Genomic DNA, 18323 nt, shown 5'->3' with positions numbered 1-18323 from the left:
ATGATATATAACTAATATTTAAACGACATTCAGACAACTAATCGATACCCTAAGGCCACATCCAAACAAGGAAAAGGAATTAAAGCGAGTTAGCAGTTCTAAGTCCTTTAAACATTACTTATATAACTATACATATATAGGCATGCAATTGACAATATAAAAGTATAAAAGAAGTTTTGTAAAACCTTTGAAAAGTTTAATAACTAAGAAATGATGACTTGATGTCAGTTTGTAAAACGATTTGAAAGTAGTTTATTTGGTAAGACCGTTTTAAGTATAAAAAAACCTTTGTTTGAAACACAATTGTAATAGAGTTTGAAAGGAAACATACAGTATGTAAGGAAGTTTGATAAAGAGTTTTGACATGTAAAAAAACATTTGAGAAAGTCATTTGAAGTAATATGTTTAGTAAAACAGGTAAACGTGTAGTAAATCCATTTGTATGCTAGTTATTAATCACATGAGATTGATATAATAACTAGCATGATTCAACTTGTATCCCCCCCCCCCCATAAAAGCATTTATAAACATTTAGAAACATTTAAAAGGTTAATTAACGGGGTATGAACTTACCTGTAGTGAGTAACTCGAATGAAAGATCGATATAGGATTGTTGGGTGTCAATTGGAGTCTTGAGCACAAACGAATCCTATTCAACATATAATTACACATATATGAATACATTTAAAGTATATAACCACTAATGGTGGTAGGGACATGCCTTAGGGACATAAAAACACTTAGAACTAAGTGTTACCAACACATATGGTTGCACATAATGGGTGTATGGTCCTATATTGAAGTGAAAGGCCACAAAACCAAAGGTTTAGTGTGTGTGCGGCCAGAGTGTGCGGCCAAGGTGTGTGTGCGGCCGCACACTCCCTATGAAATGTGCCAAAACGTATTTCCAAGGCTTAGGAATGTTTTGGGGAAGGTGTTTTTGTTGGATTAATGTCTAAGTCCATAACTATAATTGGTAAGACTTGACCCGACCCGGCATGGTCCATTTGGGTTGCATGGCATCATGCATTTGGATAGACTAAAATGAGAGAAATAACACTTAAAGTTTGTTTATATATTATAAGTTCTAATATATTAATAAGGTTATTTAATTAGTATTGATCAAGAACTAATTTGGAATTAATTAAGTGATCAAAAGGAGACTAATTAAATATATGGGTTGATTGTGTAAATCATTCACTCTTATATATGTGGGCTTGTGATCCAAGATTCCTTATGTTGGACTAAGTCCATGGGGTGACCCATGGATGCTCCATGGAGGTTAAAATCCATGGAGCATAAGGAATGGGTAAAGTCATGAGTTACATGGTGTAACCCTAATAGCCACCATATAAAAGAATCCCATGGCTCAAGAAATCGTGCACTATATGTGAGTGTGAGGGCTAGACGATTTCAAGGAGTGTTCAAGTTTCTCTCAAGTTATTCCAAGTGTATTTGGTGTTGTGTGAACCATTTGAGGTTTCACACTTGGGGCACTAGGCACTCAAGCTTCATGAAGACTTTCTACATCAAAGAGGTATGTATTATATCTTCTTATATTCATTGTTTCGTATGCTAGATTAGGATAATACCTTAGAAGTTCATATTTGCATGTATAATAGAGAGAACATAGATCCAAGGTATTTAGGGTTGCATGTACACTTAGGAGTGTTAGAATGCTCAAAACCCAACAGTTTTGACCATTGCTTAGTCGGAATGAAAGTTTGTTGCCATTTTAGGACCTAAAAAGGGTGTGTGAAGCCACTATGAAGGTGTGCGGCCGCACACCCTTCATGAAGATGATAAATTCGAGTTTTTCAAGCATATTATCGAGTGTTCTTAACATATAACCAGGTATAACAAGTATATACACGTTATAGAGGCTTGAAAAGGCTGAATAGGGTCCAAAACTTAGTGTGTGTTCTTGGTGTTCTTGAAGATTCAACACCAAAATGTGTTTTCATGGATCTAAGCGGGGGAGAAGGCTAGTTGAGGTCATGTAGTAGTCAATCAAGGGATGAATCACTTACTTGTTTGAAGATTGGAGTGAAAAGTTGGATGATACTTGAGAGGATTTCGAGTTCTAGCTTTGAAGGAGTGGGAAAAGTGTGGCTTATATAGGTGGGAGTGTGTGGCTGGGATGGGTGTGCGGCCGCACACACCTGTGTGTGGCCGTACACTCAAGTGTGCGGCCGCACACTCCATATGTTGGAGTGTTTGGCCCGATTTCGCTTGATATGCATCGTATTATCCCATTTCTAGGCTCCTACCTTAATTGTACTAGGTTTAGAACACTCAAATAGACCCCAAACAGTGCTAAAAGTTAACCAAACGATGTTATCTTTGATAGGTTTGATCAAATGTACACAATAGAAAATTTCGGGTTGTCACAATAGTACCCTATAAACATTAAAATGATATGATTATTACAATAATGATTAGACCAACACTGTTCGTTTAACGATGATCTGATTTCTACAATTGTCACAAATTAGGTCGAGAATCAATGGAACGCTTCATCGAACTAAAATGTAAAATATAGGGAAAAAACAGTACATTTTTACATGTAATTCTATATGTTTTGTATTTTTCTTTATTTTTATTAAGAACTAGTGTGAGACCCATGTATTACATGAGTTAATTTAAGAAAAAAAATTAAATATAAAGGTCTAAATATTTGAGAATTTTGAATTTATAAGAAAAAAATAATGAATTATTATAATCGAAATAGTTTTTATCTTTTAAATTTAAACAAATAATTTAAATAAATAAATAAATAAACTAATGGGAAATGATGTGTACACAACAGTTTTTTGTCATACACAACAATATATGTTTTATATAGTTGTACAATACAACAATTTAATTAAATTGTTGTGTATAGAGAAAAATAATTTTGTACGAATCAGTTCTTTAAACTAATAAGCTTTAATTTTGAAAAACTTGAAATTAAAAGGTAATTTCATTAATGATATTGATATATATTTATTGCAATTATTACATTAAAATATTATGTGAAATTGAAAAAAAATAGAAAAACATATGAAAAAAATTAATTTAAAAAACCATAAAATGACATTTAACAAATTAAATGAGAATGTGACAAATGAAAAAAAAAAACATTTATTTATTAGAGTAGACATTTAAATATACCATACAACCATTTAGGCATTTTAAGCATGATGAACAAATATAAAATTTATTAACTAAAAATAAAACTTGGCAATGAAATAATGGAACTCTAGATTTTCGTCATGTTTTAAAAGTAGAGGGGTTATATGAGCATACCATAAAAACTTACTAGAATTACATATATGTTTGGTATGTTAAACATCGACGTCACTAAAACGGCGGCGTTTATGCCTTCTTCTTCTAGCCGTTGTAGAAATGGGTCTTTACAGGTCGTATTTTCTCTCTCTTCAGTTTTCAAATAATTCGACCGTTAATGAATCCGAACGTTACTTCTTCTCCTTCCCCAGACTCCAACCTACATTTTCCCCGCTCCAAATCTCTCGCTCTCAAACCCTAACAAACGAAAATTTCTTCGATCTCTTTTGCTCTCTGTTTCCATCAATTTCACTCCGCATTTGTTTCCCAAGTTGCAAAGCTGTGAATCCGGTTTGCTATGATGGAGGAATCAGGGGATATGATGATTGATACAGATTATGAATACTCAGCGCCCAAATTCTTCGATTTCATCCTAGGAGAGACTGAAGATGAGATGCGTGTAGCACAGCTCTGGTTTGATACGGCTCTTACCTATGCTCCTTCACGTAAGTTGTTTCTTATAATTCCACGTTTTTAGGTTGAATTTTGATTGCGATCTGGTTGATTTTGGGGAAAACGATATCTAGGGTTTGCTAATTCTGTTTTCGGATAAGTCTATCTGCAATATGGCTTCATGTTCTTTAATCTAGCCTTTGATATTTTGATTCTTTTAGAGTGATATAACAATTTCCCAAACCATAGATCATTGTTAGGTGTTTGTGATCTGTTTGATTTGGGGATTAAGGTTTCTAGGGTTTACTAATACATCAAATGAATTTTAAGTTTCCATTTCTTGCTTGATACAGCTTTTATGCACAAGGTCAAGACTACCAGAGCTGTTGAATTAGAGAGCCTATGTGATTTTAGGGAAGCTGACTCTCAAAAGGTAATAAACCTTGATTTTTTCTGAATCCAGACCTACTTTCATTTTCCTTGTTGGTTTTGCTTACAACTTTCATGTTTGATTTTTATTGCAGGAATCATCTGATTCAACAATTTCATTGAACACCATTAAGAAAATCAATTTGGAACCCGAGAAACAAAGGTCAACAGATACTTGTAAGGAAGATGAAACCTCTAAAGATGCATTGAACAACACTTTGGAACCAGAGAAACAAAGGTCTTGCAACTCAACTTTCATAATATCTAAATTTTCTAATTTGGAATTCCCATTATGCTTAATATCTCTCTTCTTTTTTCAACAAAATCAGTGAAAAAACTGAGCTTGATCCTCCTGTTGAAAGTAAGGAAGATGTAACCTCAAAAGATGAAACAAATGGACACAAAAAAAGCCTTCCCAATCAGGTATTCTACTAGAAAAGAAGAACTCTTTGATTTTATTCAACTTTCCATTTCTAACCAAAACTTCTTGTTTTTGTTTTTACTAGTTATCTGTTGACCAGAAAGTCAACGACACCCCAAAGCCACGTGTCAGTTCTCAAACAGTATCCAAAAATCATCAAACAGCTCGAAAGATTGCTAGTGCATTGAAGAATCCATCATCTCTCAAGTCAAAAAGTCAATCATCACAACTCAAAGCCACTAAAACACCAGCAAATCAAACAAATAAAACTCCTAATCTTTTTGTTCAAGAAAACCAAGCCATAAAAAGGCAGAAACTTGAAGGAGGAAAAACACGACAAATTCTTAATATCAAAACACAAATTTTACCCCACAAAGCAAGACCAGGTTTTGTTACAAATGGACACAACACTAACTTACCAACTACATCCCGAAAGGAAGAAAGAAAGGTTTGTTCATTTATTTATTATTATTATTATTATAATAAATAATAAATCTCTATAGAAATGATTTCAATTTAACTTTTTTTATTCTTCTTCAAACGAAAAGATGTACGTTCGTGAAAATGCACAGATTCCATTCGTTTCTGTTGCGGAAATGATGAGGAAATTTCAATCAGGCACAAGGGATCTCAATCTGCCTCCTCGGCCTTCTTCAATCTCACATGTAACATTTTTTTTTTCTAATTTCTTTTAACCCTAAATAAGTGTGTTACTAATTTCATCTAATAACCATTTTTTTTTTTTGTTTATAGGGTGATAGTAATAATCAAATAATGCAACAAAGAAAGTCAAAACTAACACTAACAAGACCAAAAGAACCCACGTTTGAAACAACACAACGTATTCGTACAATTAAACTCAAAAGTTCAGCAGAGCTGGAAGAAGAATTGATGGCCAAAATCCCAAAATTCAAAGCTCGTCCAGTCAACAAAAAGGTAATTATATAATAATAATAATATAATAATATTATCAAGAAATCAAAAATGGATTTTTCTTTTTGTTAAACTTTTTTATTTTTTAAACAGATACTTGAAGCTCCAACATTACCCGCAATGAAAAGAAGCACGCCTCAGGTTCCCGAATTCCAAGAATTTCATTTGCAGACAATGGAAAGAGCCAATCAGAATGCAGAAACTTCTACTGTTGCATCAAATGAAGCAGCCACACAGGTGGAAAAAAAAAAAAACTTTTATTTTATTCTTTTGGATATTTTTTTTTAAAGTTATATTTTGGCTGATTGTTTTTTTTTTATTTTGTAGAAGGTTGTTCATAAATGGAAGCCACATCTTACTACACCTAAGACACCACCACTACAAACATTAGTGAGAGCACGACCTCCAACTATTAAAACAACCGAAGAATTAGAACAAGAAGAACTCGAGAAAGCACCTAAGTTCAAAGCCAGACCTCTGAACAAGAAGGTATATAAAATTACCATAATACCCCTGATCAAAATTCTCATTTTTTGTCCCCGCAAAGATATGGGATAGGGACACATTTTTTTTTTTATCTCTCTGATCTCTTATGTGTGTAAATTGCCATAATGCCCCTGGTCAAAATAAAATTACACCTTTGAACAAGATGTAAATGACCATAATGCCCCTGGTCAAAATTCTCATTTTTTTATCCCTGATGTGGGAAAGATGGGATATGGACACATTCTTATGTGTGTAAATTACCATAATGCCCCTGGTCAGAATTAAATTACCATAATGTAAAAGACATAATTGGCCTCCAAAACACTTATTTTTTGTTGTTTGATAAACATTTTGTAGATATTTGAAAGTAAAGGCGAGTTAGGGCTATTTTGCAACAAAAAACGACAAGTCACAATCCCTCAAGAATTCCATTTTGCAATTGATGAAAGGATTCCACCACCAATTCCAAATGTTTCCGAATTGTTTGATAAGGTTAGTAACTAGCACCACCACCACCACCACTCTCTGCCGCCTCCCACCACCACCCTCTGCCGCCTCTAACGAAATGATTTCTTTTTACAGCTCTCGTTATGCTCAGATTCTTCCGCCTACCAGAAACCGCTTCCTAAACTCACTGCACCAAATCCTTTCCATCTACACACTGAGGAACGAGGGGCAGAAAAGGAAAAAAAATTTGTCATGGATATTATTCATAAACAAATCGAAGAGGAGAAAGCCAGGATTCCCAAAGCTACCCCTTATCCATATACCACCGATTACCCTGTGGTATGCATACAAAATCAAAAACTAAACAAAACAAAACAAAAACCCTACTTTTTCTTTTTTATATATAATTTTATATTTATAAAATTGAATTTATTATATAAAAAGGTTCCTCCAAAACCGGAGCCAAAACATTGCACAAAACCAGAACCGTTTCAGTTAGAGAGTGTGGTGAGACATGAAGAGGAAATGCAAAGGGAAATGGAAGAAAGAAAGAGGAAGGAAGAGGAAGAAGCTAAGATGAGATTATTCAAAGCTCAACCAATCTTAAAAGAGTAAGAGAAATAGCAACCTACTTTCATTTATTATTATTATTATTATTATTTTTGTTTTCCAAAAAAAATGTTGACTTTGTTTGACTTTTCAGGGATCCGATTCCAGTTCCCGAGAAAATCCGTAGACCTTTGACCGAGGTTCAAGAATTCGAATTACATGTAGAACACAGAGCTGTGAATAGAGCCGAGTTTGACCAAAAAGTCAAAGAGAAAGAAATGATGTACAAGAGATATAGAGATGAGGCCGAATCTGCAAAGATGGTATAATAATTGAAAATAGAAGTTGCATTTATTTATTTTTTTAATTATCAAAAAATAAAAATATTTATTTAATTTGTGTCTCGATTAGATGGAAGAAGAAAAGGCTTTGAAACAATTAAGAAGGACTTTGGTGCCTCATGCAAGACCGGTGCCTAATTTCAACAAGCCTTTTTTACCCCGAAGGTAATATTGTGAGAAAAAAAAAATATTATAAAATATATTTTTATTATATCAAAAATGTCAATATTGAAGTTTTTTGTTATTTGTGAATAAATAGGTCATCAAAAGGAGTGACAAAACCGAGGTCACCAAGATTGAAGATAAATGAAAGAAGAAAGATGGTGGTGGCTTCAGCGACTTCAAGTGCTGCATCGAATATGAGGTGATGATGATGTGTGTGAAAAAATCTTGATTTCTGTTCAAGAACTCTTGAATATTATATAGATAAGTAATTTGTTGTTCATTATTTGCAAATAGTGGATTCAAATTGTATTTAGTCTAATTAGGTTTTATGAAGAAAAACATCTCAACAAATATTATTATTATGATTGCTTATAAACACAAAATTGCAAAAATGGTCACCCTTTAAAGATTACAAATTGTAAAAAGAAAGATTACAAATTGTAAAAAGAACATTGAGTGGGTAAAAATTGTGCCAAATTCGACAAGGAATAACAATAGGTTAAATCCATGATTTAACAACATATAAGTTTTTGTAAATTGTTTCATTAAAAGTAAACATAATTTTTTTCATAGAAAGAAATGTTATAAAATTCAGCTGTAACATAAGTTTTTGTAAAAGTATAAAAGTATAAATGCCGGGTTTTTATGGTTTTTATGCTCAGTTTTCAACATTCCACAAACATTTTTAAAAGGTTAAACAAATTCTCCATGATACACATAATTAGTTCGACACAATTTTATTTAAAACTACACCAATTGTTATACATAATAATAATAATACTAGAGAAACTGACATTTTTTGAGATTCAAACTCATGGGGTTATAAGCAACTTTTTTTAGCATTCGACAATAGTGTGTGTGGTGCACACACACCACACACTGTTGTTGAATTAGTACAATTATAAGTAGTGACAGAAGAGAGAGAGCATACTTCGTGCCTTGATTTATTTTGGTTTTTCATCTTGTTTGCAAATGTTTATTATTATTATAAGTCTGGTTTTCTTGTATAACCATTTGAAACCTCCTATCATCACTTTGCACACAAACAAGTTCCTTCCCAGTGCCTTTGAACTCCATTGAGTTCTTCCTTCGCCTTTCATTGTGCCCTGCTAAACGCCTCCTACAACTTCTTTTGGCTTCATCGAATTCCGAAAGCTCATGAAACCTGATTGTTTTCGCCAATATATTCACTTTTTTTAAAAAATGTAAAAGGAAAATAACACAAATGCCCTACGAACTTTCTAGGGTTTACCCGTTGAGTCTCTAAAGTTTTTGTTGGGTTTTATGGGTTTTAGTGTCTGTCAGCCTGTAATAGTCGGTTCACTGACCTTTTAGACCAAAAAAAACTTATATTGTGCCCCTATAAAGCTAAAAAAATGAAAGTTTTTTTGTACGAATTGATCCCCGAACTTATTTTTTGGCTTTATAGGGGCACAATGTGAGTTTTTTTTTGTCTAAAAAGTCAGTGAACCGGTTATTACATGTTAACAGGGACTAAAATAGCAGGTCATATCTTAGTTTAGGGACCCATAAAGCCCGATAAAAACTTTAGGGACTCAACGGATAAACCTTAAAAAGTTCGTAGGGCATTTGTGTCATTTTTCCAAATGTAAACTATGTGTGTGGACTTCTTTGTTGTACACTTTACTACCCATTATCGTTCCCCCTTTTCAATTTCATGTAAAAAGTTCAAAATGACAACTATTGTAGTCCTTTATGGTAGTACAAAAAATATTTACTAGTATGGTTGAGGAATTAAATTGTCATCTAAATAAAATCAATTTTTTTTTTAACAAAAGACTCCAAGTTTGGAGTCATACTAGTTGGATGAAGTCTAGAACATGTTTAAGATTGCTTTTCAAAATGCTTATTGGTTTTTTGAAAAATTCATTTTTTGAAAAGCCTATAATAAGTAATTTTAAATGGACTCATATTTCAATATATAAAATAATTAATGCTCAAGCTATTTTTTTTATAATAGAAAGAAATCACCATTTTTAATTTTTCTTGGGGATTAAAACGTGTTCTTATGAGAAATTGTAATTTATTTCCCAAGACAACTACAAAGATTCTCACATGTTATGTCAATAACATGTGAGAATGATTGACATAAATTAATAGCATCCGTAAAAAGTAAAGTCTATCATTCTCCAACAACACTACAATTTCTTATTACTATTTAAATCACTTTTAATTAAACAAATGATGTTTAAACTTATAATTAAAAGATTAAGACTTGTTTAAACTTGTACGATCATTAGATACCACTTGAAAAACAGACAATTTTGTGTTTGAAGATTACGTAGGATATCTTTGATATACAACAAAAATTTGTTATGTTTTTATGAATTATATAAAAAAATAACTAACCGGCTACATTGTTGACAGAATCTTTGGTGGATTCCAGCAATAATAGCAGCATGAGCCTTTGCATGAAACTCACATACTCTATGCCTTCGATGATATTGTTTGGCTTCAGCTAAATCACTTGTACATTTTTCAGCTTGACAACATCTTGTGACACTGTTCAAACCACCACTATTCTGACACCCCTTCTTCTTCTTTACATCCCCATTGGAAGAACCACCACCATCTTCGCCATCGCCGCCGTAGCTGCCGCCCATAAGCTCATGATCATAATTGTCATTCACTAAGTCGTTCTTTGTCATGTTCAACTTTTCTCTAGAGGAAACTTTATTACTCTTTCTCTCCATTTTTTTATTTTTGGAATCTATATAATAAGTGAAGTGATGAATTTATATGAAGATAAAGTGAGTGGTGGGGTGAATTGGAATTTACTTTTTTGACAAGGAAAAGGTAGAGAGGGATGTGCAAGGACCACAAATGTACCTCGAAGTTATGGTAAACTCTTTCAAATTCATGCAATAGTAAATTGTAGCATGTGTAAAAATAATTGTACACTTCATTAGATTAAATAAAGCCCATATTCTTTCTTTATGTGTGGAGACAAAATTGAGTGTCATAGCTTGGCACCTATATTTCATTCTATTTTAAGTTCATTACGAATCAATAAGCTATTATTTGATTGAATTTATTATATTGATGACATTGTTTATCAAAACTTACTCATTTTGATAGATAATATAATTACATGATATTGACAATACATAAATCATTTTTTAGTAACTATAGTACCAACATATGGAGTATTAAATTCATATGTTCCAAGTCCACAACTCTCTCTCTCTCTCTCTCTCTCTCTCTCTCTCTCTCTCTCTCTCTCTCTCTCTCTCTCTCTCTCTCTCTCTCTCTCTCTCTCTCTCTCTCTCTCTCTCTCTCTCTCTCTCTCTCTCTCTCTCTCTCTCTCTCTCTCTCTCTCTCTCTCTCTCTCTCTCTCTCATCTCTCTCTCTCTCTCTCCTCTCTCTCTCTCTCAAATTTAATTATGGTCGAATTATATAATATGTTTCATAAACATTACAAAATCTTTTTTAGTTACTATTTTCATCTATAAGAATCATTTATACTTTGGATAATGACTTAAATATATAATATACTTTTCGATTTGCACATATTTGGTTACTAATTTTTTTACTTTCATATTTGTCCTTCAACTTGTTTAATTGTACACATTCAATCCTTATGATTGGTTACTCTAGTTAAACCGGAAAAAAAATAATTTAGTAGGGTAATCTATTTCTCACTTTTTACAGATTTAGTCCTTAATATATTTTTTCACATTTAGCCCTTAATATTTTTTCGTTACAAAATAAGTCATTGTTGTTTTTGTATATATTCAATACTTATGAACGATTTCTTTATGTTTATCTAACGACATCGTACATGAGACAATCATTAATGAGGTGTTTGAGGTTGTTCATGCTTTTGGTCATCACGACCTCGATTGCTTGTTGCTTAGGTCTTGTGTTCTGAACGTTGTAACTTCTTCATACGGTCTCAAATTTTATTAATTTTTATATCTACATATTCATATTTGAGTCTACTACAACTTTCATTTAAATTACTCTCGTTAAAAAGTAATATATTTTTACTTACGGTATTTATATACATGTGTTCTTTATGAATATATGCATTAACACTTTTTTTTTATAAAATCTTAAATAAAAATATATTAGTTTTTAATGGAAGTGAAGATTATAGTAGACTCAAATACGAATGTGTGGATATAAAGACTGTAATCCGAGATCGTATGAAGAAGTTACGACGTTTACAACTTAAGACCAAAACACCAAGTAATCAAGGTTGTGGTGGCCATAAGCATGAATAACCCCGAACATCTCATTAATGATTGTCACATATAGGATGTCGTGAGAAAACCTAAAGAAACCGTTGACAAGTACTGAATGTGTACAAAAACAACAAACACTTATTTTGCAACAAAAAATATTAAAGACTAAATGTGTACAAAGTGACAAATATATTACCCAATTAAGTTATTTTTCCGGTTTACCTGGAGTAGTCGGTCATAAGAACTAAATGTGTGTCGTTAAACAAGTTGAAAGCGTAAATGTGGACGAAAAAAAACTCAGTGACCAAATGTGTACAAATCAAAAAGTATATTACCTTTTTAATTCATTATCCCTTAAACTTTTATTTTCTATATCTTACCCAAAAATAAAAATCAAATCAAATTTTCGGAATAAAAGTTTCTAATTTTCTAGTATTATAATCACAAATCAAGTTAATATTTTTGTATTAAATTTTAAGTTGAGTGAAAAATGTTAGTACTTGTGAAAGTATATATGTAACGTCCCAAAATTCAAAACTAAAAATTTCTTTTACAAAACATTACTTAAAACATAATTATCAATCCATAACATAATCAGAGTATTAATTTCCAAAACATATGTTCATTATTAGAGTAAAACATTCCCAGACTGTCTAATCTATGGTGTGTGCCATGCGATCACCCCGAGCTCTTCCCTCCGCTACCGGAAGTACCTGAAACCAAAGCTGAAAACCGTAAGCACGAAGCTTAGTGAGTTCCCCAACCTACCACATACCATGCATAACCACATATTGCACATACTGGGCCACGCCCGCCATTCTGGGCCTCGCCCCCTACCTGGGGCCTCGCCCGCTACAACGGCCCTGCCGCTCCAGGCCCCGCCTGGCTTCGAGCCCCGCTCGGATACATATCTGTTTCACTTAGGTCTTGCCTGTTACTGGGCCTCGCCCGCTAACATATAATAGCACATAACATATAACAGCACATAACATATCACAACACATAAGCTAAACATATACTAATGGATCCTGCCCTAAGGCCTCGCCTATCTTGGGCCTCGCCCTTGACCTGCTACTGATGAGTCGTGGAACCCCGTCCACGCTCCTACTGATAGTGAGATATGGGCCCAGCCCACACTCACTCTTTCCCTAACTTGGGCCTCGCCCCTAATCTGCAACTAATGAAATGTGGAACACCATCCACACTCTGCTATCGGTGAGATACGGGAACTCGCCCACTCTCACCTCCCTACCAAGCACATACACGTATCACACAGACAACAAGTATAACTATCATACAAACCATTCCTTGGGCACCCGCCCGCTATCATTGGACCTCGTCCTGAATATCATACTAGCATACTGTGCCTAGGGCTAACCCCCAGGTCTTCTACTCATAACTACATGGGCCGGCATTGTGGCCTTAGACCCATTCACACAAAGGGAAACTCACCTGCACTTGCTGAACTTGTTGATAACCCCTCTAGCTGCTGCCCGACAACTCTCTGAACTCCTGCTCCACTAGCTCCCTGAGCTACTAATATCAATGCAACACTTAGTCTAACTGTCCCCCGAAAGTCAACTAAGTCAACTCTGGTCAAAGTCAAAGTCCTGGTCAAAGTCAACCTTCCAGGTCAACCCTACTCGCCGAGTCTGCCTACTGACTTGTCGAGTTCATATGCTCAGAGTCCTTCCATTCGCGACTCGACTCGCCGAGTCTACCGATTTCCGAGTCCTGACCTGTCCAACTCACCGAGTCCCCACTCAACTCACTGATCCGAGTCTTAACTCGAAGGGTTTGAGGTTTTGCAACTTGACTCGCCGAGTCTAAGGCAATCTTCAACAGACTCGCCGAGTTCCTGCCCAACTTCATCTAACTCGCCGAGTCCACCCATGTGACTCGCCGAGTCGCTCCAGTTCTTAATCCATTCAGTGAGCCATGCAGGGGGCTCCAAATCATAGATCCATACTTCCAAAGCTCAATTCTTACGTAAAGTTGCAAACTTTACGTATAACTAAAGAGATCTAGGCTCAAAACACACTAGGGCTAGGTTTTAGGACAAAAGGGATTCACCAACTACTCAATATCTGATGCTTTACTACATATTGGACCATCCCAACACTAGATCTGAAGTGGCAACCACATATCTAGGCCCCAAACCCGAATTGGGTCTCAAACAACCATAAAACCCCCAAATCTCATAACAAGAAATAGATCTAGATGCAAAGGAGGGAAGATAGCAGCTTATTACCTCCAAGATGAACACAAAATGAAGTAGATCTCGGATCTACACCTCTCTCTTAAAGCAACCTTCTTGATCTTCAAGTTCCTTTCAAAGTTTCCTTCCTCCAAAGCTATTTCTCTCACTAGGGTTTACAGGCTCTCTAAGATGATATGGAGGCTGAGGAAGGGACATAACACCCTTTATATAGGATAAAACTTCTAGGATTAGGGTTTTCCTTGTTCAGACCAAACTCATGGAGTCCCCTTAGCGGACTCGCCGAGTCGGTTACTTAATCGATCCCCCAGATCCCGCTCCGACTCGTCGAGTTCCTCCTTGGACTCGACGAGTCGACCCTTTGACTTAGGGTTTTCTTTCCTTTCTTGGTCTTCCTGATTTTGGGTGTTACAACTCTCCCCCACTTAAACTAAACTTTGTCCTCAAAGTTTCTCTACGGCCAATCGCCCCGCAATCTGCTTTCTATACTCTACTTATTAATCCAACACCAACTGCCTACCTTCGCTAGCCTTTCGCCCGGTCCTCCTGACGACCTTTAATCCTTGCGGATAATAATCTGGGGTCAACCCTGACCCTGAACATTCTGGAAACACAACTTACTCAACTGACAATCCTTCTGGTACTCTCCGAGTACTGCAACTGAACCCATAGGGGTTCACCCCCCTCTTTCCTTGTGCGTTTTTCTTGCCTTCCCAAGGCAATGTCCCATAACCAACTATTTCCTTTGCCACTGTGAAGGTCCTATCCTTCACCAAATCCATTACTCCCGCTACCTCCAGTACGGGTCATTTCCGCCAGTATCCACTGGGCATTTCTCTCTACTATAATTTGGTGTCGAGCACCCCACGATCAACTAACTAAATTCCACCATAGAGAGCCTACCAGCACTGCTACTAACTGAAAATTTCGGCTATTCCTTATCTGCCTTCCGGATGAACCGAGACCACCCTGGTCCCTACCAATCTATCAATATCTGGATTACCGGCTCCCACCGGTCTCTAGCTCCAACACAACTCCAAGTTGCTCCCAGCGACTTTCGAAGAAACTGCGACTACCTATAACTGTTCAATCTATTTTTCCATTATGGCACTACAACCCTGGGATCCTCGATCCCCTATCTTGACGCTAAGGTCCTTACCAGGTCCCACCTGTGCTACTAAAACTCACGGGCCTCGCCCACAGGTCTCACCCGCCTCTATCCTTCTAGTCTCACTTGTCTAACCACTCTCGCACGGGCCTCGCCCACGGGTCTCACCCAACCATACTATTGAGCAACCCTGCTCTCAGGTCTCACCTATATTGCTACTCTCATACGGGCCTCGCCCACGGGTCTCACCCAACTACATCCTGGAGTGGCCTCTCCCAAGGTCTCACCTCTCTAGGGCTATACAGGCGAGCTCCCTACTATTCTCATCCACTACCCATTCCTGATCCCTATCTGATCACCAGGAGATAAGGGCCTCGCCCCAACTCCGCTAACGAAGCTACTATGGAATGCTACGACTTACCCGTAGTCTTACAACACCTTCCATCTCTGACTGCTAGTGAATGCTACGGCTGCCCCGTAGTCTTACAACACTTTCCACCACTGACTGCTAGTGAAGGCTACGGCTGCCCCGTAGTCTTACAACACTTTCCACCACTGGCTGCTAGTGAATGCTATGGCTTCCCCGTAGTCTTACAAAACTTTCCACCACTGACTACTAATACGAAAGCACCCCATGCTATCAGTCCTCAAGATCTTCATTTCGACTCACTCGAGTCCTACAAGCGATCCTCCAACCGGAATTCCCAACCACGTACTAACCATCACCATTACACGCACTAGCTGATGGGGAGTTTCTTAAACTCCCAACCCTGAACTCCTCAATCCATCAAACACTGTACTACTTCTTTTCCTCCTCAAAGACCGCGTACTCATTCTGGATCTGCGTGCTCTTACCCTTGTACACTCGGAGGATTCTCCCCCACTTCGATCCTACATACTCCTCACTGCTCAATGCTCGAAAAGAAATCCTAATCCTTGCTACCATTCCATAATCAATCTGCTGAGGAATCCCAAACTTACCATAGCTAGGGATCTAACCAGTCCATACCTGCAACGTCCGACGCTGATCGCGCCTCCAAGGTAGTCATCTGAAAAGCCCTACCTCCTACTGCATGCGCCTCTGTACGGCCCTGACGACCGTCTGTGATCCTCAAAGTTGCAGGGGCAGGTGCCATCACCCGTCCTGCCGAAAACAAACTGGGGCACTGGGCCTTCTTGTGGCCCCACTGATTGTAGTGGAAACATATCAAGTCTGATCCCTGTGTGGTGGTAGCAGTACAATCCCTGCTAAAATGACCAGTCCGGCCGCACTTGAAGCAGCTAGACTCACCATCGCTACCACTCCTGCACGCACCCCCGTGCGCCCTACCACACTTCCCGCACCGGCTGCGGTCCTGATAATCCCTCGATCTCGAATCTGACTCCTTGGGCCTTTTGCCCGAACCCGTGACTGCCTGAACCTCATCCGACTTCCTCTTCCGGATCTACTCCAAATCAATCTCCCTCTCTCTAGCTCGCGCGATCATATCCTCCAACGTTTTGCAGCTGGACCTACTCACAAACTGCCTGATGTCATCCCTCAACATCTCGTGATATCGGGCCTTCTTCATTTCCTCATCTGCGACATACTGTGGTACAAGAAGAGCCCTCTCCCTGAACTTGGCGATGATCTCCGCCACAGTCTCAGTGGTCTACGTTAAATCCTGAAACTCCCGTGCCAACTGTTGCACCTCAATAATCGGTGAGAACTTCGCCCTGAACCTGGCCGAGAAATTGCTCCATGTCATCGCGTCCAACGTGGCATCATTCCCCAGAGCATGACCAATCTCCTCCCAGCAATCACTCGCTCTGTCCTTCAGAAGACAGGAGGCGAGTCTGACCTTGTCCCCCTCGGGACACCGACTTATACAAAATGCATTGGCGACGTCGGCCAACCACCTGCTGCTAGCAATGGGGTCCTTAGCCCCATGATAATCTGGCGCTCCGCAAGCTCTAAACTCTCAGAATGTCAAAGTACGCACTCCCATCAAAGCCATCATCTCGGTACGGAAGGCTCCCAGCCTCTCCTCCAAAATCTCCAATATACCCTCCTTGACCGTGCCAAAGATCACAGGAGTCTGATCTAGGATACTGCGCGTAACCTCAGCTGATATCAACTCCCTCATCCGCTCCTCGAGCTGCTCGGCCCGTGAACCCGAGCCTGATCCCTCTCCGGCGCCTGATCCGCCCACTGGTCTCTCTCGTAATGTCACCATGCTGACATACATAACGCACAACTATCAAAATACACATCATTACTGAGGGATCATACACTCACTACAAGTTCCCCAGTCTCATCTCGGCTTTTCCCGAATCGAGTACGAATCCTTTGCTTTCAGTAGTACGGGTCCATACTACCTTCCACATCTATCTGTACTTTCCTCGGGAACTGCTTCGACTCCACCAGGTCCCTTTTCTACTACTACTGCTCCCAGCACTACCTCATCCTAGGCTTATCCTAGGGAAACCTCTGACTCATACCAAACCAGTCCTCAGCCGCTGAAGGCCTCCTTGTGATGCCAATTAGCCATCACCTGGATATCATCACATGTGATGAGGCTCAGATAATCCTTCGAGTAAAAGACTTGTCCCTACAACGGTTGGACTCAAACAAGAGCTGCGCAATAGGGCCAAATCCAGCACTCTGAGATTATTCAACCCTGATCACATGTGACGTGACGTATCCACCTAATGGCTAACTCCCATCACTCAGAATCCCACAATGCACAAAGCAAGCAGCATTCAGACAAGGGAAAATCTAACCATAACATACTCAAGCAATCATAATCTCATATCAGGAATTTGTACTAGCATGCAACACAAGCTCATAAAACTCAGGCATAACCTAAACAGGCCATCCTATTACTGTCTAGCCAGCACTATCATGCAACTCAAAAGCACATATAACAGTCACATAAGGCATCCTCCCTAGATCCTTAGTCCTAATCTAGCATGCTGTTCTATTAACTGATAATCATAACATAAACTTGTATGGGTATCTTGGGGTACTTTCTTGAGCTCGGCTGATTACATGCACCACACCCTTTTCTCTTATCAAAATTCTTTTCTTTCTGAATTCTTTTTTCTTTTCTAAAACTGTTTTCTTTCTGAAAACTCCCTTTTTACAAATCTGTCTTTTCATTTCGAAAACTTCTATACCAATTCCTCAGTTTGAGTTCAGACACACCCGAGATCATGTCCGAATCCCTCAAACCATGTCACACCCCAAAACCGAAAACGGCGAAAACGTTCAGGGGTGGAGGACGTCATGTACAATATCACAACAGTGTAATATAAT

General features: G+C 37.8%; 2 protein-coding genes across 3 annotated transcripts; one reads left to right on the top strand and one right to left on the bottom strand.

The window, feature by feature from the left end:
- Window positions 1-3472: 3472 nt before the first annotated feature.
- Window positions 3473-7853, top strand: LOC111917386 (protein TPX2). Of its 2 annotated transcripts, none has more exons than XM_042897119.2 (15): window positions 3473-3773; window positions 4074-4153; window positions 4245-4387; window positions 4479-4572; window positions 4656-5018; window positions 5119-5235; window positions 5324-5506; window positions 5597-5740; window positions 5834-5992; window positions 6347-6481; window positions 6572-6775; window positions 6881-7047; window positions 7140-7308; window positions 7397-7491; window positions 7586-7853. In XM_042897119.2, the coding sequence occupies exons 1-15, from the start codon at window positions 3626-3628 to the stop codon at window positions 7692-7694; spliced, it is 2310 nt and encodes a 769-aa protein (XP_042753053.2). In that variant the 5' UTR covers window positions 3473-3625; the 3' UTR covers window positions 7695-7853. The 2 variants fall into 2 exon arrangements, with proteins under 2 accessions (XP_042753053.2, XP_023768846.2); XM_023913078.3 differs by having other exon boundaries at window positions 3475-3773; window positions 5831-5992.
- Window positions 7854-8212: 359 nt separating this feature from the next.
- On the bottom strand, window positions 8213-10214 carry LOC111917387 (squamosa promoter-binding protein 1). The gene is made up of 2 exons (XM_023913079.3): window positions 9862-10214; window positions 8213-8656 (listed from the first exon to the last, which is right to left on the bottom strand). The coding sequence occupies exons 1-2, from the start codon at window positions 10203-10205 to the stop codon at window positions 8449-8451; spliced, it is 552 nt and encodes a 183-aa protein (XP_023768847.1). The 5' UTR covers window positions 10206-10214; the 3' UTR covers window positions 8213-8448.
- Between the last annotated feature and the right edge of the window lie 8109 nt (window positions 10215-18323).

Source organism: Lactuca sativa, chromosome 8, assembly GCF_002870075.4.
Source record: "Lactuca sativa cultivar Salinas chromosome 8, Lsat_Salinas_v11, whole genome shotgun sequence".
Classification (NCBI taxonomy): Eukaryota; Viridiplantae; Streptophyta; class Magnoliopsida; order Asterales; family Asteraceae; genus Lactuca; species Lactuca sativa.
Note: the sequence above shows the minus strand (reverse complement) of the source record. Positions and strands in the feature narration are given on the sequence as shown.